Source organism: Protopterus annectens, chromosome 16.part0, assembly GCF_019279795.1.
Source record: "Protopterus annectens isolate FY-2018-M chromosome 16.part0, PAN1.0, whole genome shotgun sequence".
NCBI lineage: Eukaryota > Metazoa > Chordata > Ceratodontiformes > Protopteridae > Protopterus > Protopterus annectens.
The window spans coordinates 853186661-853207663 of NC_056750.1; the positions used below are offsets into that span (position 1 = coordinate 853186661).

Here is a 21003-nt window from a genome sequence, read left to right on the forward strand (position 1 = left end):
CCAAACTATTCATTTGCCTACGTTTTTTGCAGATCCTCAAAATAAAGGGGAAAAGATTTTGCACACTTTAGATGTACACAGGCAATTGCGTTATTATTTGAGCAGGACTAAAGATTTTAGGCAGTCTCAGCAGTTACTTGTTTCTTTTGCTTTGAGTTCACAGGGCAAGCCTGTGTCAAAACAAACTATTTCTAGGTGGATTGGCTTTTGCATTGCATTTTGTTATTCCCATCATGGCAAAGAGGTTCCAGCTGGGATTAGGCCTCATTCCACTAGGGCTACTGCCACTTCAACAGCATTTCTAAGGGGGGTGGCAACTAAGGATATTCTGGAAGCAGCTACTTGGAGTTCAGTGCATACTTTCTCTAGGCATTATCACCTGCTTATATACTCTAAGACTAGAGCTGGTTTTGCCACAGCTGTTTTACAAGGCATGTTGTCAGCTCCTGCTACTTTATAATTTGCCAGCCTCCCTTACCTCTGCTTTGGGATTCTACCCAATAGTCAGGACTGCAGCAAGGGAAGACGAAGAACATAGTACAGTTTTGTACCTACCATAAATGTAGATGTTCGAGGATTCCCTTGCTGCAGTCCAATTTACCCTCCCTCCTTCCCCTCTGTGTTTCAGGGTGGTTGTGTAGGTGAGTTTACATGCTTATATTTTTTGTATATATATTACTGTATATATTGTACATGTTTATTGGTGCAGGTTGTTTTTGGGACTTGTCTTTTTGGGTCTTCTGACATCTGGGGCAAGAAAAGACTGAGGAAATGACGTCGGTCATGCGCATTAGTACCCTGACGTACTGACGTCAGTCTAAGGCGCCATGACCGACGTCAGCCTTATACTCTGGTATTCGGGCCGACTGGGACGCGGACTATACCCAATAGTCAGGACTGCAGCAAGGGAATCCTCGAACATCTACATTTATGGTAGGTACAAAACTGTACTTTTTGTTTGGGATTGCCTGATCCATGCAGTCCTGTAGGTGCTGGTAGAAGGCATTTGTAAGTGATTCAGCGGTTTGAGTAATGTTTACCACTGGCTCAGGGGCCTTAAAGGAGACCACACTAGTTTTTAGAAGTGTGAAATCGGCTTTTGAGAAGTTTTTCACTGTGGTCTTTTTTGTTTCAGGTGGGGGCGGGATGAGGACCTCCAGCGAGATTAGTTTATGATCTGATCTCACCAGTGAGGGGTATACTTCCGGTGTTGAACATTTTGATCCCATGTTCGTGATGATGAGATCAAGTATGTTTTCTCCTCTTGTGGGGATGGTGACTAGTTGTTCCATGGCATTTGAGTTTATGAACTCCAGGAATCTTTGGGTTAGAGTGTTCGGGCTTGAGTAGTGTTCCCAGTCTATATTAGGGTAGTTAAAGTCACCTAGTATGATGGTGTTTGGAGATACATTTATCCCTCCAATGTTTTCAGGAAGGCCATGTGAGGTTCCTGAGTTTGAGAGGGTGGCCTGTAACATGCTACAAATTGCAGAGCAGTCTTGCCTATGGTTAATTGCACCTGGATGGTCTCCGATGCATCATGCGTTGCCACCAACCTTGAGGTGTGGGTGTCCTTTATGAATATGGACACCCCCTCCTTTCTTGGTGTTGTCCGGATTTTGGGGCGGGCATGATATGAGGTGAAACCTGTTAGTGCTGGGGTGCTCTCAGGAGCCTTGAACCAGGTTTCTGTCACAGCACAGACATCGATGTTCTCCATATTGAGAAGGGCCTCGAGTGCGTGCATCTTGAGATTGAGACTTCTGGCATTGAGCAGCATTACCCTTAGTTTTTTCCTTTTGGTGTTCTAGGGTGGTAGGTTTAGAATTTGAGCCTTGCCTAAAAAGGCACTATGGGGTGGCAAGAGCCTTTGCCAATATCCGGAAGCCCAGGGTGACAGGTGCAAGCCGTCCCTTGAAGCAGCGTGGCTTGTCCAGCATGTCATCCCAGGCAGACAGACATTGGATCCCCTTTGAATGACACCAGAATTTAAGCCAATTATTAAAGCTGATCATCTTATCACTGTATTGCGGCATCATTCTAGGTGAAGGTAGGATACTGCTCAAGGTCAGGGTCATACCTGCCTGGGCTACATAATCAGAGAGCTCCTCGATGTCCCTTTTCATGTAGTCCAAGGAGGTGCGTCTCAGGTCGTTGACACCAGCGTGGACAATGACTGAGTCGTACTTGTACCTGCTGTTGAGAGACCTGAGTGCTTGCGTTATGTGGCGGATTCTAGCGCCTGACAGGCAGCTTACTGTGACCTTCTCTTTACTCAGTCTGGTGAGCGGGACGTCAGTGTGTCTGACTATGGAATCACCAATGACAAGTGTGTCTGGCATTTTGTTTGGCCTTAAGGGCTGTGACTGTTTGACACTCTGACTGTGTGGTCTATGTGTTGCATGTGTTGGGTCGTGAGGTGGTAGTTGTTTGGGTGTCTGCTTTGGTGGCCTCTGCTGTTTTGGTAAATTTTTGATCAGAGCCTCTGAGTATGTCTTTGTGTGAGTATGTGTATGATTTGAAGTTGTGATGGTACCATGTGTGACTGGGTATGTATTGTGTGTGGTTACCTTCTCCTCCTGTCTGGTCTTGCCAGTCCTATGTTGAGAGAGCTCAGCCTCCAGTTTGGCCGTATAGTTGCATCTCTCGCATGTATTTGTGTTTTGTGGGAGAAGGAGAGGATTGTCTGTGTACATGAGGCAGTTGTAACATTGCCTCAATATTCCCAGGTTCACCAGTTGAGCTGGAGAGGACACTAGCAACTGATCCCTCGACATACTAGAAGTAGTAGATAAAGAGACTTTCAAAGGACTCCGGGGAAGTGGGTTTTAGGCTGGTGGGGTACTATCTATAATAAGAGTGCTTTATCAAGGTGCAAGTACTGTAGGAGTAAGTGCTAGGCTTTACAGATAGAGAATAGTCTACTTGGGAATCAAGTAGAGATGAACTTTTCAGTTATAGGATATGCTGGTTAGATCAGCAGTACAGCTCGAGGAAGGTAGTTTTAAGGAAAATTGGAAGAGTGGAATTTAGATGGCCCAAATAGTTTAACCTTGTTTAACCGCCGCTGCTCTTGTGTGCAACAGTGGTAACTCAGCTAAATCAGCTTACAGCGTTTAGCGTGTTTTATAGCAGGGGCTGAAGGGAGCTAGGAATTGGCCCAAACGACCAATGGACTACTAGTTTCTGGCTGAAACTTCACCAAATCAGACAAAAGGCGCTCAGTGCTTCCCACTCCCACTGGTAAGCAAAGAAACTTCCCTCCTTCCTAATAAGGCAATGGATCAGTAACAGGAACTAAAAACAAAGCCCAGGGATCAGCAACTCTGAAACTGGACTACTCTAGTTCAGTAAGGCGGAAAACAAGAGATTTTTTGTTTTATTACAGAGACAAGGAAAAAACAGACAGTAATTGCTGTAAATCGGCTAGCGCACTTTAGTGTGTAGCCTACAGAAACAATTTGCAACAATTAGTAACTTAAAGTGCAATAAACAGTGTAAAATGCAGAAATCACTTAAAGTAGCAATAAAACAGGCGAAATGCAGTTGCTAGCTTAAATAACAGTGGGAAAGCCACAAAAATACTTATATCTGGTAGAAAGTCACTCTTTTAGCTCTCTGCTGCTTGGATCACCCTGCAGGCCACCACGAGGATCTGTGCTGAGTTGGTACAAGCTGGAAAACGCGTGTTTAGCGTGTTTTATAGCACAGGGCTGAAAGGAGCTAGGAATTGGCCCAAAACAACCAATGGACTACTAGTTTCTGGCTGAAACTTCACCAAATCGGACAGAAAGGCTGCTCAGTGCTTCCCACTCCCACTGGTAAGCAAAGAAACTTCCCTCCTCCCTAATAAGGCAATGAATCAGTAACAGGAACTAAAAACAAAGCCCAGGGATCAGCAACTCTGAAACTGGACTACTCTAGTTCAGTAAGGCAGGAAAACAAGAGATTTTTTTTTTGTTTTATTACAGAGACAAGGAAAAAACAGACAGTAAATGCTATAAATGCTGTAAATCGGCTAGCGCACTTTAGTGTGTAGCCTACAGAAACAATTTGCAACAATTAGTAACTTAAAGTGCAATAAACAGTGTAAAATGCAGAAATCACTTAAAGTAGCAGTAAAACAGGCGAAATGCAGTCGCTAGCTTAAATAACAGTGGGAAAGCCACAAAAATACTTATATCTGGTAGAAAGTCACTCTTTTAGCTCTCTGCTGCTTGGATCACTCTGCAGGCCACCACGAGGATCTGTGCTGAGTTGGTACAAGCTGGAAAACGCGTGTTTAGCGTGTTTTATAGCAGGGGCTGAAAGGAGCTAGGAATTGGCCCAAAGCGACCAATGGACTACTAGTTTCTGGCTGAAACTTCACCAAATCGGACAGAAAGGCTGCTCAGTGCTTCCCACTCCCACTGGTAAGCAAAGAAACTTCCCTCCTCCCTAATAAGGCAATGGATCAGTAACAGGAACTAAAAACAAAGCCCAGGGATCAGCAACTCTGAAACTGGACTACTCTAGTTCAGTAAGGCGGGAAAACAAGAGATTTTTTGTTTTATTACAGAGACAAGGAAAAAAAAAACAGACAGTAAATGCTATAAATGCTGTAAATCGGCTAGCGCACTTTAGTGTGTAGCCTACAGAAACAATTTGCAACAATTAGTAACTTAAAGTGCAATAAAAGTGTAAAATGCAGAAATCACTTAAAGTAGCAGTAAAACAGGCGAAATGCAGTCGCTAGCTTAATAACAGCGCGAAGGCCACAAAAATACTTATATCTGGTAGAAAGTCACTCTTTTAGCTCTCTGCTGCTTGGATCACTCTGCAGGCCACCACGAGGATCTGTGCTGAGTTGGTACAAGCTGGAAAAACGTGTTTAGCGTGTTTTATAGCAGGGGGCTGAAAGGAGCTAGGAATTGGCCCAAAATGACCAATGGACTACTAGTTTCCGGCTGAAACTTCACCAAATCGGACAGAAAGGCGCCTCAGTGCTTCCCACTCCCACTGGTAAGCAAAGAAACTTCCCTCCTCCCTAATAAGGCAATGGATCAGTGACAGGAACTAAAAACAAAGCCCAGGGATCAGCAACTCTGAAACTGGACTACTCTAGTTCAGTAAGGCGGAAAACAAGAGATTTATTTGTTTTATTACAGAGACAAGGAAAAAAAAACAGACAGTAAATGCTATAAATGCTGTAAATCGGCTAGCGCACTTTAGTGTGTAGCCTACAGAAACAATTTGCAACAATTAGTAACTTAAAGTGCAATAAACAGTGTAAAATGCAGAAATCACTTAAAGTAGCAGTAAAACAGGCAAAATGCAGTCGCTAGCTTAATAACAGTGGGAAAGCCACAAAAATACTTAGATCTGGTAGAAAGTCACTCTTTTAGCTCTCTGCTGCTTGGATCACTCTGCAGGCCACCACGAGGATCTGTGCTGAGTTGGTACAAGCTGGAAAACGCGTGTTTAGTTTGTAGCCAAAACACTGAACACTGACGCTTCCCACCAGGGCTGTTTGTTGCCTAAGCCTGATGCTTCAGTACCAATGTTGTTGTAGCCTAAACACTAATGATTCACAGCAGAGTTGTTAAATCCTAAACATTGATCCTTCACACCAGGGTCGTTGTGGCCTAAACACTTACAGTTCACACAAGGGCTGCTGTAGTCTAAACACAAACACTTCCCATCAGGGTTGTTGTACCTTAAGTGCGGGAATTTGCAGTTGTTTGCACTGAACCTCATTTGATGACTTTCTGCTGACTTCAGACATTCCATATTCACTTGACTGTTCCCTTTTCCTGTACCTACCCTTGTGTCATCAGGAAAGGGGCTGATCCTCTTCTCTGTTCAGTATGAATATGGACCCACAAGGGACTCTTGTGATGTGGTACAGAAAAAAAAAACACCTTGCTGAGCCTTTCATATAACTCCCTTTCAAGTTTCACCCTTGCTACCTCACTATTAGTCACTTGCCAAATTCCTTATATAGTCTTTCTTGCCACAACCCCCTGTTATCCATTTAAGCCATATTTATTTTTATTTTACATTTGTTGACTGGGCTAGTCTAACTGGATATATGTCCATTTTCAGTAGAGGCCCGGGGAGAAAAGCTCCAAGCATGAACACTAACAAAGTTAACAATATATAACAAAGACATGTATAATAACAGTACAGAGGTACAATTGGTTAAAGAAAAAATATAGTAGTAAAAATATTGACTATAGACATTATGTTAAAAGATTAAACTAAATAAAAAAATAACAAGTACACTAAACACAAGTTGGGTATGAGCAAACAGAGTCAGGTCTTTACAATTATCCTATTACTATGAGAAAAAAGAAAAAAAGATAAATAAGTAGATTTGGAGGTGTAGGTTAGGGGAGAGGGGAAGGGGTATGAGCAGGAGGGGGTAAAAGTTTCAGTCTGGGTTAGCACAAGGACAAAGCCACTGAGTTTTAATATGTTCTTGAATACTCTCCCCTGATGACTCTAGTTTTCGTATCAAACTTCTTTGTGGGGTGGAGTCGTAGGTCTCTGCTGAAGCTGATGCAGATCATGTGTACTAGTATTTCCCTGTCCAGTCCACTCGGTCATGTTTGACAGGCAACTCCTCCTGTCCATGCACTTATGTTGGTTGCTCTTCTGGAGATTGTTGTCCTCTAGATCTCCTACCAGCCTTCCCCCTGACTTTCCCTCTTATTACTGATAAGGTAAGACGTTTGTAGTTCCCTGGATCCCCCCTTCCCATGCAGTAGTGCCACTCTTGCTGTTTTTCACTTGTAGTATTTCTGGACTGACCAATGAGCTTTTGGAGATCTGTGTCAGTGAACTGGGCAACACTTGTGAAATTTCTGAAGACTTTGAGAGGAAACCTATCAAGTTTTTGTGTTTCATTCTCTCTAGGGAATGCGACTTCCTTCTGGATTCTGTTCCTGTACTTCCCATTTTACTTAGCCTTCTTCCCTGCATGGCATCCTGTCTTTGCTTCATTTGTAAAGACTGGAGCAAACTATTCATTCACTACCTCTTCTTTTTTCCCAGTTTTCTATTATGTCTCTGTTAGCTTTGCTCTACTAGGCCAGTTATACTCTACTGTTCTGTCTACCTAAAAAATGACATGAGCTTTTCTGTAAACTGCTGTTCAACTTTCACCTTTGCTACCCTTCACCATCTTGGTTGTGCCTGTCCTTGTTTGTACCATTAGTCCTTCAACCCCCCCCCCCCCCCCAATTCTCCTTGCATAGTAGAGTTCTGTATTTGGCTGTCTTTTTCAGGTTGTCTTATCTGCCTAATGTCATTCTCCCTTTTCCCTTAACACATTATTTTAAAAATATGTTCATTGAGCTTTATTGTTATAATCTTGTACCCTGTCTTCCTCCTAGTCCCTGGGTTTTAGTCCTTATCCACTGTCACAACCAGTCATTATTTTTATTTATTTTACATTTGTTTAGCAGGATAGTCTGACTAGGATGAAACCCATTTTCAGCGGAAGCCCGAGGAGAAAAGCTCCACACACAGTGAAGTTCTTGAAATTAGACATAAATGTATTTTTATACAAGTCATTAGGCATACATGTATAATATAACAAGATCAAATTATTGCATACTAAACATCATTTAGAAGTTAGCCGTACTGATGATTTCCTAAGCAGGTAGTGCAAACACGGAGAGTTCATTAAGATACATGAATACGAGACCGGTAAGACCACTGTATTTCCTTACCGTGTCTTTCTTTCTTTTGTATTAGCTGCTGATAAATACAACACTTCTGAGAATGTTACCTGTAATCCCCTTCTTGCAAGCATCTCCCTACCATCTTCTTGGCACTGTTTGCAACCACATCATCATCTCCTCTGAAAGATTAGTGTGCCCACCTGCACCTCAGCGTGCATCCAACTGTTCATTTGATGATCAATTGTTTCAGTAGCATATTGATACATGGCACATATCCGGCCAAGAATAAAAAACGTTTTGGAAGACTTACACATGCACATACATCTAAGGAAGCATGAGGGGATGTTGGTATATAAAAAAAGAAGGTTGTAATATGTAACCAATAGGACCAATGTCCAAATTGGGATATTGATGTACTATGCAAAAGACAAATGGGGACAAGGAGAACCCCCACACTGGCCAGGAGATAAGGAATAAAACGTAGTAAGGAGCAATAAAGGAATACAATAAAAAGGGAGCTGTTTGGGAGGGTTGCAGTACTGCAATAGAGATCTATTTAAACATCTACTGTTATGGTAAATTTGTTTATGCAGCTGTGCAATGTTCATCATTATTTCACTGTTATGGTAGTAAATATATATATATTATATATATGTATGTGTGTATGTATATATGTATAGCATAGTCAATGGCCAGAGCTAGATAGACAGGTAGTAGGGTCAGAGTCCAGGAGCCCCTGGAGAATAGACCTAACTAGTCTTGCTCTGTAGAATAAGTCAACCTTGCAGTGTTTACTGAATGTCTGTACAGATTAATTGATTGTCAGCCATGGGTATTTTTTTGTCTCCTGGTTTAAATTATCTGAGATGAGCATTTTTTCCTATATATTCTCTGGTGTGTCCCCAGGGATCACACCTGCAGGACTAAAATATATTGTGTCACACTGGGGTGGGGGGGTTCCTTTTCCCATGTTTCATTTACTGCGTCTGATATCCCTTGAGGAGGTTTACATTGCAGCAGTTCTGATGGTGTGAAACTGGCTGCGGCTTGTCATACTTCTCTTACTTGAAGACATGTGCTAACAGTTATTCCCATTTTTTTCCTCATTTTTGTAGCCTTACATAAAATAGATTTTAAAGGTTGTATTAAAATGCTCAGCTAGTCTTTCTGTTTGATGGTGTTATTCAGATGTCCATACCTGTTTGATTTTAGTGCCCCTGTTAGTAAGAATGTATCAGGGGATTCCTACCTTAGGAAAAAAATCAGTACTGTTTTTATATAACCCTAGACTGAATCTCTGTAAGGACACTGTGTTAAAATATTTTGTTGCATAATCAGGAACTGTTAGGAAACATTGATGAACATTACTTAATTTTACAAGTGGACCCATAATGTGCATTGTCATGTATTCAAACATGCCATCTATGATGGATAAGGGTATCGAATCCCAGGGTTGGATGCTGTCCTTGGGCACTTTGGGCAAGCTGTACAGTTCTGAATGCATTTATAATACAAGGATAACAAACTGTGGCTAAAATCCTAGCTTTTTTTTAAATACTTTCCTAAATGACCTCCTGCGTCGTGGCTATGTACTAACTTAAGTGTAGCTGTTTTAAAAGGTCTTGGAACTAACAACTGACACGGTGTCTGTTTTCTGTCTTTGATTATTCTGTAGATCAGGTCATTTCTTAGTTCTGAGTAGGGGTACAAAGTGGGGTGCATTCTTTCTTTGGTTCTCCATCTACTTTATTTTTCTTTCTAGCCTTCTTATGTGTACTTTGCTATACAGTGAGTGTGTGTTGATAGTTGTTTTAGAGCATTTAAATTAAGTTTATTGTCATCTGGATGCTTACAGTTCAATCACCCATTGTCTTTATTTTTATGTAATTTTATACTTATGAGGGTCGAAGAATCTGCAGCATGACAGAGCTCTGGGTAGTTAGCGTACATCCATAACAGCTCTAGTATACCATGCCATAAGTGATGTATAGCATTGCAATGCAGCTGCATGAGCATACCTCTCAAGTGTGCCTCATTACGAGGAACGTACCTTATTTGGGGTCTTAGTTCATGTTCCTCAGTGTTCCCCACTGAAAAACTCAGTCACACATTCAGTGTTAGGAATTTTTTTAAGTGAAATCTATGGTAAATAGAAATGAATCATATAAAGAAGATCTGTTAATGAATTAATAAGTAAAACCAGCATATTTTAACCATCCTCTGGCCTTCAGTTCCTAGTTGAAGTTGTTAGTAAGCCATTAGTACGTTTTCCACGTTATAGGTTCATAGGTTCATACTAGGCTATCTGTCCGAGGGCATTTACAAGCCTAGCCCATCTTTTTGTGGCTTACGCCACCCCTTTAGTATGGGGAACTATACCCATTATTTTGCTGTGCCTCTGTCGAGCAGTGACACTGAGGTAATCCCTGGGGTATATCTGCGATCTCCCATCCATTGGTCAAGATTTCTCTTGAACAAGGCCAGCGAGGTGCTCTGCCTCACATATACCGGGATTTTGTTCCACAGCATAGGGAGTCTTTGGGTGATGAATCTATCCCTCCAGCACGTCCTATTAATAGCCGTGTCGAGGTTTAAGTCTCCCGCCCTTGTGGCTCTGACGGATCTAGGTTTTTGAGGTGAAGCATATTCATCAAATCTGGGTTTGACATGGCCTTGTATGTTAGGCAAAGGTCACCTCTGAGCAAGCGGTAAGCGACTGAATAGAGCTGGAGTTCTTTCAGTCGGGCAGCATAGGACAGATTTTGAAGACCCTTTACCCTTTTGGTGAGGAACTTTTGCGGCCTCTCCAGCTGCTGCAAGTGTCGGGTCAGATACATTCCGAATGGGGCATTGTACTCAATCATTGGTCTGATGAGTGATGAGTATAGGAGACTATGACCTCCCTTGATCTAGATGAGAATCCCTTCATGATAAGGTGGGCAATGTAGAAGGTCTTCCTAACTACTTTAGCTACATGGGTGTCGAATGACAGACTACTATCAACCTGGGTCCCCAGGTCCCTGATAACTTCTTCTGTGCTCAGTGGATTGCCACCTATTTGGTAGCTAGGGGTAACCTTGTTTTTCCCGAAGGGTATGACTATGCATTTTTGGCATTTAACTTTAGGCCGTGGCTCTGGCACCAGTTATCCGTTTCTGTGAGACCCTTCTGAAGGATATCTGTGTCAGATGTGTTTTCTACTATGGCCCAGTTTGCAGTCATCTGCAAACTTTGTCAGCCATAACCCTCCTGTGTTTGCTTGTACTTCAGAAAAGTAGATGCCAAACAAGAGTGGGCCCAGGACTGAGCCCTGTGGGACACCACTTGTGACAGGCTTTGAGTCTGACATGGCGCCAGCAACTCTGACCCTGTGGGTTCTGTCACTCAGCCAGTTTGCAACCCATCTTGTGATGTATGGGTTAACATTTAAGCTGATGAGTTTTTAATGATACCCGAGTGGGGTATTGTATCGAAGGCCTTCGCCAGATCGAGGTAGGCTGTATGGACTGCCTTTCCCTCATCAATGGCTTTGGTGACTGTTTCGAAAAAGTCAACCAAGTTTAAAAGGCATGATCTGCCTTTGACAAAGCCAAACTGGGTTGGATCCAAAGTCTGCAAATTCCCTATGTCTATGTTTATGAGGTCCATTATGATCCTCTCCATGGCTTTGCAGATAAGGCTTGTCAAGCTAATGGGCCGGTAATTTCCAGGGTCGGTGGAGGCACCGCCTTTGTGAAGTGGGACCACAGTTGTGGTGCGCCACTCCCTGGGTACGTATCCAGAGGTAAGACTATGATTAAACAGCTGTCCTAGCTGTGGGTTTAATTCCTCGTTGAGTTCGTGGAGCACACAGCCGGGGACACCATCAGGTCCCATGGATGCTGTGTTTTTTGCTTTGGAGAGAGCAGTTCTCACTTGGGCCTTAGAGATGTTTGGGGGGCTGCAATCGTTTGGTATAGATATCTCTCCTTTTGGGGGGGGAGAAGTTTGCACTGAACCTGTCAGCCAGTATGTTGGCAGTGTCTGTAGGATCAGTAATCTTCACATCATTTTGAACTAGTTCTGAGCATATCTGGGAGTTTCCTCTCAGGTTTCTAACATAGCTAAAGAAGGCCTTATGATTGTCTTTTGAGTCTTTAGCTATTTTTCTCTCAAAAATTGCTTTGGATGATTTTATGAGAGCTCTTAGTTTTTTACTTATAGTGATCAAGGGTGTTTTACCTTTTAAGGATTTTGCTCTATCTTGTAGAGAGCTAGTGTTCCTCATTTTGGAGATGGAAGGTTAAGAGCTATGTGCATGAGTAGGCAAGAGATTATAAAGCAGGAGCAGACTGGCCTCGTACATCATTTGCCATCCATCAATTTCCACGGGCATTGTCTTCATTTAATATTATTTACGGGCTGCGGGGTTAGAGGGAGCCTAGCGCAGTACTCGGGGACAAAACAGCCAAAGTAATTTTGGTTGGGAATGGATGTATGTTGACATCAGTCCAGGTCAGGATATTACAAGTTTACACACAGCATGCCTTTGGGACTTGAGAATCCGGAATACCCGGCAAAAATTCACGGATGACGTGCATTACCGGGAAGGTATCCCTGCCCTGTATATAGAACTATTCAAGTTAAGTGCTCGGAGCAGTGGTGCAGTACCGCTCTAGACACACGCACGATAAAGTTATAGTACATTGTAAGCATTGGTTACTTCCATACAAGTTTCATGTGTTAATGTATGCAAACCTAGCTTCTTTCTATTACTGAAGTTATCACTACTGGAAGGGTAACTGGTGACTCCGTATTCGCTTTCGCATTAGATCCGGGCAGTTCATTGTGGCACGTGGAACCCTGAGGTTAGTAGGCGGAGGTAGTAACGGTATTTATGCAGCGCGTGCAGCAAGCGTGGGGGCGGTGCTTGACGAAGGTTATCCGGGTTTGGGACAGTTTGTGGAGCTATGGGAACCTGTTTCAATGAACACTTCATGTTTGGAACAGTCCAAATTATGATAGGATTGTGGGGGTGGACAGGAAACTTTTCTAAATTGTGAAAGTCTGCTTTCCCACCCACAGACTTAAAAGACTGTGCGTATGTTCTGTTTTAATGTTTTTTGTCTGGATGTGTGGATTTGCTGTCTTGCAAATGCTTTCTACACTGTGGCATTTCCCCCCAGTTTGATGTCGTGGAATGGGATTGGCCAGCGTGGCCTAGTTTCGGTGCTTTGGGTTGGCTTGGTTTTATATAGAGAAAAGAAACCCTAACCTTTTGTAATTGTAGTGTTTATAGCTTTGTATGTTTTTTTGTAGTGTTTGTCGATTTTTCATGAAAATAAATCTTTTCGGTTTTTAGTTTCATGTGAGGAACCCCCCCCCCCTCCGGGAATATCGATATTTCTTATGCCCTTTATATACCATATGTCAGTGGAGCTGTAAAATTGAGGGTTTTCTGTTAATGAAGGCCTGTTATCCCTAACCCTGGGATTCTGGTCCCCCTTTTCATTGTTTGTTATGATGCATGTTTAAAATTCACTTTATCATTTCCTCCTTTTTGTTTTCATTTAATAATATACCTAACTGCACATTTGTATCTCTGTGTACGTGTTCTATTTTATCAGTCATTCCCCGGCCTTGATCTTTAAGGTCTTCATTAAGATTTTTCTCCTTGATTTAAGGCATGTCATTTCTCTCTTGTACTATTTTCGTCTTGTTTTGTTTCTGACGTAAAGTCATATGTATTGCCCTCATTTACCCCCTATTTTTGACACATTTCTAAATAAGTTATTGGGCTGTATAACATTCTGCCGACGAGAAGGTTAATAAACTCTTGATGTGGAGGATTAACGCCATGTAACCTTTGTATCAACCGTACTGCCGGTTGTTGTCAGCCCTTTACACCAAGTTTTCCCGTTGCCCGTCTTTGTGTTGGACGTTCCCTTGGGTTTTCAGCTGTCTGTGTGTGTCTGTCTCTTAGTTTTGCATCAATTTGTGTCCCTTATATAGTGTTAAACGTTCGTAATGGATATCCACTTCTATTCCTCTCTGAGTGACGGTAGTTTCACAGGAGATTTGGACCCTGCACAGCTGTACAATGGATTTTCCAGCACTAAGGTGAACTCATTTCCGTGTTATTTTATTTATTTGCTGCTTTGTTTTCCTGTCATACGTTTATCAGTACACAGTAAAGCAGTTACTGCTTTTATTAGTGTGACATTTTTGACTGGTGTAAGTAATACATGAAATGGAACAGAAGTGACAAATCCACGTGTTTTAATTGGTAAGAGGATACGCTCTTAATTGTTGTATGTCTTGAATTAGTACTGTTCTGCTAAGCTTAATGCACTGTTTGTTCATCGGAGTATTTTATTATTTGTAAAATCCTTTCTAGGTTATGTCTGAAAATAGTCTTAATTGCTGTGATCTTGGAAAATTGTTGAAAACCTCATGCTGTCACCATTTTACTGAGGAGTATAAATTGAACTGCATTTGTTTTTTAAGTTCATAGGTGTGTACTTGGCTAATGACCACTAGGGCCTTTAAGCCTAACCATGTATGCCTAATCTCTGGCATGATCTGGTACCCTTGATAAGTGCGAGCAGGGGCTTGGGAGATGAAACATTTACCAGCTGGCTGTGTCCATTAGAGACATGGGTGCCAAACCCGGGGTGAATTGCCCAAGTTGCACTTGAATTGGGTTAGGGAGGAACTCTGTTTCACATGACTGGGTAGTTTCTGGGATACATACCTGTCTCTTTAGCAGGCCCTGTTTATATCTCAGGCAAAGTTTAAGTCTTTAGAATGGGCAATTCTGGTGCTGTTTGTTTTGTGGATATATGGGAGGTATATTAGGGTGGGCTCTGACAATACCTTGTATGCCAGACATAGATCTCCCCTCAGCAGCGTGTAGGTGACAGAATACGGGGATATGGCTTTGAGGCAGTCTGCAAAGGACATTACATATACCCTGTATTCTTTTATTGAGGAACCTCTGTGGACATTCCAATTGTTGGACATCCCTGGTTAGGTATGTAAGGGGGCATTGTACTCAGTGATAAGTCTGATGAATGCTGAATACAGTGGAACAATGACCTCCTTGGGTCAAGATGCCGTACCTTTGTTTATAAGTTGTCCAGTGCAGAATGATGTCTTCACTATTGTAGAGACAGGATGGTGAAATGCTAGATTGCTGTCTTAGAGTACCCAAGTCCCCAACTGCTGGGTTGACTCTTGAGTGTGTTGTCAATATGATAGTTACCAAGAATTGATGACTTCCTGAAGAACACTCTTACGCGTTGGTGTTTAGTTTTAGTCCATGGCTCTGTAAGTTGTCTGTCAGTCCTTCATGGAAAACCTTTAGTGTCTGTGACAGATTCTATGAGTGCTCCTAATTTGCAGTCATTTGCAGATTTGGTCAGTCAGAGGCCCTTGACTTTAGAGAAGTAAATGCCAAAGAGTGCTGCCAAGACTAATACTCCACTTGTGAGTGGCCTCTTTGTAGAGATGGACCTCCCAAATTCTAACTTCTTGAGTCCTGTCTGTGAGCTAGTTGGCAAATCACTGGGTGTTATAAGGATTTATACCTAACCTGTTGAGTTTGTCAACAGTGCCCGAGTAGGGTATTGTGTCAGATGTTATGGTCAGGTCAAGGTAGGCAGTGTGAACTATTTTGCACTTACCATTGCCTTGGTGACCTTCTCAAAGAAGTCCACCAGATTCAGTAGGCATGATCTGCCCTTGATGAAACCAAACTGGGTTGGGTCCAGTGTCTGGAGGATTCCTATGTCATTAACCATTTCCATGATTCTTTCTATGACTTTGCATAGGAGACTAGTGAGATGTTTGGGTTTATAGATGGTCCACCTTTGTGCACTGGAATGACCATTGCTGTTTTCCATTGACTTGGGTATGAAGCCTGTTTGGAGGCTACAGTCAGGTAACAATTCTTGAGGTCCTGATGGGTCATGTTTGTTGATGCAATGTTCTTGGCCTTAGAGAGAGAATTGAGGACCTGTTCCCAGTGATTGGGAGGTTGAAGGGGAGAGAGGGGTAAAGTTAGAGCTGAATTTGACTACAAGTAGTTTTGCAATATTTTCTGGTTCATTATAGATGGCTCCATTAACGGTGAGCTCTGCACACAATTCTGTATTGCCTTTGATGTTGGTGATATAGCTTGAAAATGTCTTGTGGTTGTCTTAGGCCTGGTAGGTCAAATTTACCTTAAATTGACTGTGTCTAAGCTTTAAATAACTTGTTGAGCCTGAAGTCTCACTTAATTTTTTGTGATGAATTTGTGCGGATAATGCGGAGGTGTAGTGTTCTGGATGATTTTGTGTGAATTTGACCAGGAGAGAGTGGATTCTTGTTAAGGTAGTTTTGTTTCTTTGTCTACAGGTAAACATGTTATGTGGTCTAGCAGAGTTTTTGTTGATACCGTACTGTAGACAGACTACAGGAGCTTCATTGTAGTTGACTATGTTTGAGTAGTATTTAGTGAAACAGTAGGCAAGTAGCCTTCTCTTTAGTAGATGCATAAGAGCAAATGCTGTATTTATGCTGCTGTTCTTGGCTTTATTTTGGTTGGCTTCAGCCTGGTATTTTTGCCTTTTATATTTTATTTTGAAATTGGAATATTTAGAGTAAATTATTATTCTTTTATGTATTCTGGCTCATTTGAAAGTTTATCCACTTTTTGTAAAATCTTCGTAATAGAAAATGCTGGGAAGATTAATGGTAGAACCATCAGCTTTAAAGTTGTGGGTCGTTCTGTTGTTTTTATTCAGATATTGGCCTTAATAGTTCAAAAAGAGAAGTCGGAAAATTTAGTATTAAGGTTAGAGAATTTATTGAAATGGGTGTTTTACCCAGAGTGTAACACACACTCATTTTTCAAGTGTGTCCTATTAAAATTCATTATCATAGGTTTTTCCCCGATCTGTGAAGAATTTCCAAGAAGTACTTCAAGCATCCATAATTTTTTGATAATTTTCAGGTTCTTGCTTTTTGTGTGTAATATTGTCTTGGCACATATTCTGTTGCTTTAAAGCGAACGTCTGACTGGGCATGACCTTTTTCACTGTAGGCTTGGTGAGGTGACAAAGTACATCGTGATATAACTGTATTTATACATGTAAAGCATGCAGATTCAGCATTCACAAACTTGGGAACACTATGCAGTTTACAACAGTAATGCACTTCTGTTATTTTTGCATGGAAATACTTCTTTTAGGGGAGGGGAAGAATCTTTGTTTGTAGTCTTATGGTTATGGAGGTAGTGGAATTTGTTTCTCAAGTAAAGGCTGTGCCACAGAGAGACTGTACTAAAAAGATACAAGACTTAAACAGCATATCCTACGTGGACTGTCAATATGTTCTGTATTCTTCATACTGCTAAGAGGTGACCTGTGTCTGGCAAAAAAGGCATCCTCCAACCCAGTACTGATGGATTTACATCCTCCAACCCAGTACTGATGGATTTACTGCACATCAGCAAGTCAAATGGCATCAGAAATACTCAGTCCAGGGATCTAAACCTCTTCTGCAACATCAGTACAATGGTTTGGAGTAACGGATGTATTTTGCACAGGGTACTACTGTTGTGGAACATGCTGTCCAGGAGCGGCCTTAGGTCAACTGGTGCCCTAGGCAAAAAGGCTCCACGGCGCCCCCCCCCACCACACCACCCGGTGCCCTATCCTGGTCTATTTACACCAAATAAATACTGGAAAAGTGCCCCTGCTAGAGCGGCGCCCTATGCAGCCGCCTAGTTGGCCTATGCCTAAGGCTGGCTATGATGCTCTCTATCCATAAAAAAACAAATGTAATCCCTGTCTGTATTCAAGTGCAACTTGGATCTATGCCCCCTGTACTACTAATGGGCAGAGGTAGCTCCTAAATGCTTTATCCCATGCACAGGTCCCCTTAAATTATCTAGGTGTGATTCTGGTTATTTTCATTATAGATGATATTTAATTACCAGCCAGTCTGTAACCAAATGGGATAGGTTAATTGGAACACAAAAAGGGAAACTGGCTAGGATTAAAGTGACCCACAAGAGCAGCTAGTGTAGTACTTGCCTGTAAAAAAAACTTCCAGCCACATTGATGGCTGGGTGAAGCACATGCTATAGCCAGATGACCCATGTTCTGTTTGTGGTACAGACGGGGAGGATAAACAGCACAAGCCTGCTGCTCCTGGGTGGAGGCTGCTAGGCATGTGCAATTGTTGACACGTAGTGATGGCTGGTGTCTCGTCTGCCTGTAGAGTTAGTGTTTGCTTATACTGCTCAGGGCAGGGGCATCTTTTTTGAACCAGGGCTGGTGAAAATTTAGTAGGAGCACTAGAGTCTTCTGTTCTTGATCTTGCAGCTTTGGGTCGGAGAGAAGACTAAGTATCACTCCAGGACTCTCAGATGACCCACTTCATGTGATGTGACATACCTTTGGGGAAGCCAAGGACCAGTAGGGCTTCCTCTATAGGAAGTAAGTTGTAGGACCCTTGCCAGCCTGCTATCGGCTGCAAAATGAATTGGATGTTGGGGTTCAAGTAGTCAGGCCATTGGGCAGTAGGATCCTGTGGAGATGGGGAGGGGTAATAAAACTTGGTGCTGGAATTGAGCTAGACAGATGTGGAAATTGATGCATTTTAGTTTGCTAGGATGAAGAGGAAAATATTTTACTTAGAGATATTTATGTAAGGATTGTGTTTTCAAGGCCAATAATAGTGAGTAAACCTTTGGAAGAAAGAGAATTTAATGTATTTGGAAACTACTGGTCAGGTGCTCCAGTTAAAATTAGTAGTGTTTTGCTGGTGGGTGGGAGTGGAATTATAGGTAATGTACACACACAGCTTGGCAGAAGTGGTGAGGGAGGAGTAGCGGTCATGGAACCGATTTTTTTTTTTTTTTTTTTTTTTTTCTTGTCTCTTGTTTTAACGGGAAGATCTTATTGGGTACAAGTCCCACTGTTAGCAGAGGCTCAGGGAGAAAATCTCCACACAATAATACATGTTTACAGAGAACAGCAATAAAAGTTGAACATTTTAAGCAGTAGTTTGCAGGCAGTGTTGAGACAAATATACAGTTATGTACTTTAGAAGTTGTATTAGTTAATGTTTGACAGTGGTCCCCCGCCATATAATTTGTATGTTTGTCCATTTGAAATTTACAAGTAAACCTCATTTTCAGTGGAGGCCTTGGGAGGAAAACTGTAGTAGATAAATTTAAAATATTTTGACAACATTCTTTCACAAAGATACGTTGTATAGATCTTAAAACGGATGCAAACCTATTATTGTTTGGTAGTGATGCTATACAAAGATGAATAGGAACTTTTTCTGTGGTGATGTTATACACAATCAAAATAATGAAACATTTAGCATACATGATGTTCATGTGCAATATGTGTGAAAAGCAGACTTCAGATGTGACTTGCAAGTACCTCAAAGTGTTAAAAAGGTTAAGCTTCCCTTGTTATGGTCTATTCTAGCAGTGGCTAGGAAAATAATAACTAGAAATTGGATTTCAGATACACCTCCTTCGTTCAATGAATTTAAAAATGTTATGAATATAGTGTGCCATATGGAAATAAACACAATTAGGACAAGAACAAATAGAAAAACATCTTATTATATTGTATGGGATAATTTACAAAATTTGTTAAAAAAATGTTAATTTCAATAACATGGTATTTTAGTTTAATTAATTGATCTGATTGTAGTGGATGTCTTTGTAAATACTTTAGTTGTTTTGTTGAATATTATAATAATACCTATTTTTAATTACTTGTATAAAATTGTTATGATATTTCTCTTATATGTTAAAACAATAAACCTGTTTTGAAAAAAGAAAGATGCGACTTGCAAGACATGAGTGTGAAGAAAGTGAAAACACGGTCACCTGTGTTAGTGTCTGGCAGGAGATGGTGTGTATTCTCAGACTGACTTGTATGCCAGCGTGTCTAATTGTGAAAAATGTTAAGTTTTTAAAAGCTGAGTATTTCCCTGTTTGTACAAAATGTTTAAAGAATCTGTCAGTGCTTTGATAAATTTCTAAATGCACATGTTTGTGAGAGAGATTCTAAAATACAGATGGTCTGTGGAGAATCAGCTGATAAATAGGTTATGTTATTAGAATGTTCCTGGTTGCTAGGTGATTATTTGAATGTCTGAAAGGAAAAATAACTTTTTCAAACATCTGACTGTTACTTTTTATAATGAGACAGCTGAGACTGTTAACCTGCAATGTAAGAAGTCAGTGCTGGGCAATTAGTGAAGAGTTGCAGTCAGTTACAATGCTGCCCAGTGGATACCCAAGAAAAAAAGACCCCCCCCCCCCCCAAAAAAAAAAAAAAAGTAAGCCTGCCTTTGCCTTCCTGTTGCATTTTAGATTAGGTCAGGGACCGTATTTTCTAGTTAAGTTAGGAAAGTTTATAGTTATTTAGAGTTTTTCTAAGATGATGGACTTCTGTTATACAGTTTAATTTTATATTTCTGGTGATTGAATTCTGGTGTTTGTTGAAAGTTATTGATTTACATTCTTGTAGTCATTTTACTTAAATGTTTTTCATTACTACATTTTGTCTGGACAATCCGTGTGTTCTTAAGAGGCTAGAGTGCGCTTATACTTGTTTGATAGTCCCCAGGTTACCTTAAATGCCTGACTGCTTCTGGTCATAGCTATCTTTTATTTTGATATTTAATTTTTAATAATTGATCACCCTTTGAAGGACACGTAAATCTGTGTCTGGTGGCAGCATTTATCATTTGTATTGGGGAGGCGACACAGCTTGAAATCTGAGTCAGGCTTCCCATGAGTGTGAGATTTAAATTTGTGTGAGTGAGTCACCCGTCTCAAACTGGAATGCATTGTTCTGAAGTGTATGATAAGGAATTACATTTGGGGTGAACAGAGGTGTATATAGTCCAGTCACAGGGAATAGAGCATGTTCTAGTTGCGCTGTTAAGGGAAGTTGTGGAATTTTGCTCATGTGTACTCCATGCTCTAGTGTTTTCTGTGACCCTCCCGCACTGGAGTCACTGAGTGAGGAGTGAGGCTCCTTAATTACTGAACCTGGTTTTAAGTGGGGGATGTAACATTATTGTTGGCAGTCTGGTGGGATATTAGCTGGACTTCACTGGGTAAGGAAGGTTACAGTATAGATGTTGAAGTAAATTTAAAAAAGTGGGGGAGTAAGGAATGAAATATTAATCAGTAAGTGCAGAGGGGAAGCCAAAGTAGGAACTCCGTGTAGACTACAAAGAAAATGGGCGGGGGTGAAGAGACTGTGGAATGTAATCGGGTAATGACTAGACTAGTTGAGAGAGCATTCTGCTACTGTGCTGTTGACATGCT

The 21003-nt window shown here is 41.4% G+C and overlaps 1 protein-coding gene across 3 annotated transcripts in view; it reads left to right on the top strand.

Moving 5' to 3' along the window:
- The first annotated feature begins 12573 nt into the window (after positions 1–12573).
- TOX4 (TOX high mobility group box family member 4) overlaps positions 12574–21003 on the top strand; it is a 966801-nt gene continuing 958371 nt past the window's right edge. For 2 of the 3 annotated variants that reach the window (XM_044057879.1, XM_044057881.1), the window contains exon 1: positions 12575–13766. In XM_044057879.1, the coding sequence (XP_043913814.1) occupies positions 13674–13766 (93 nt within the window). In that variant the 5' untranslated portion in view covers positions 12575–13673. Of the gene's footprint in view, positions 13767–21003 lie in introns of all 3 variants that reach the window. The other variant, XM_044057880.1, reaches the window with a different exon arrangement.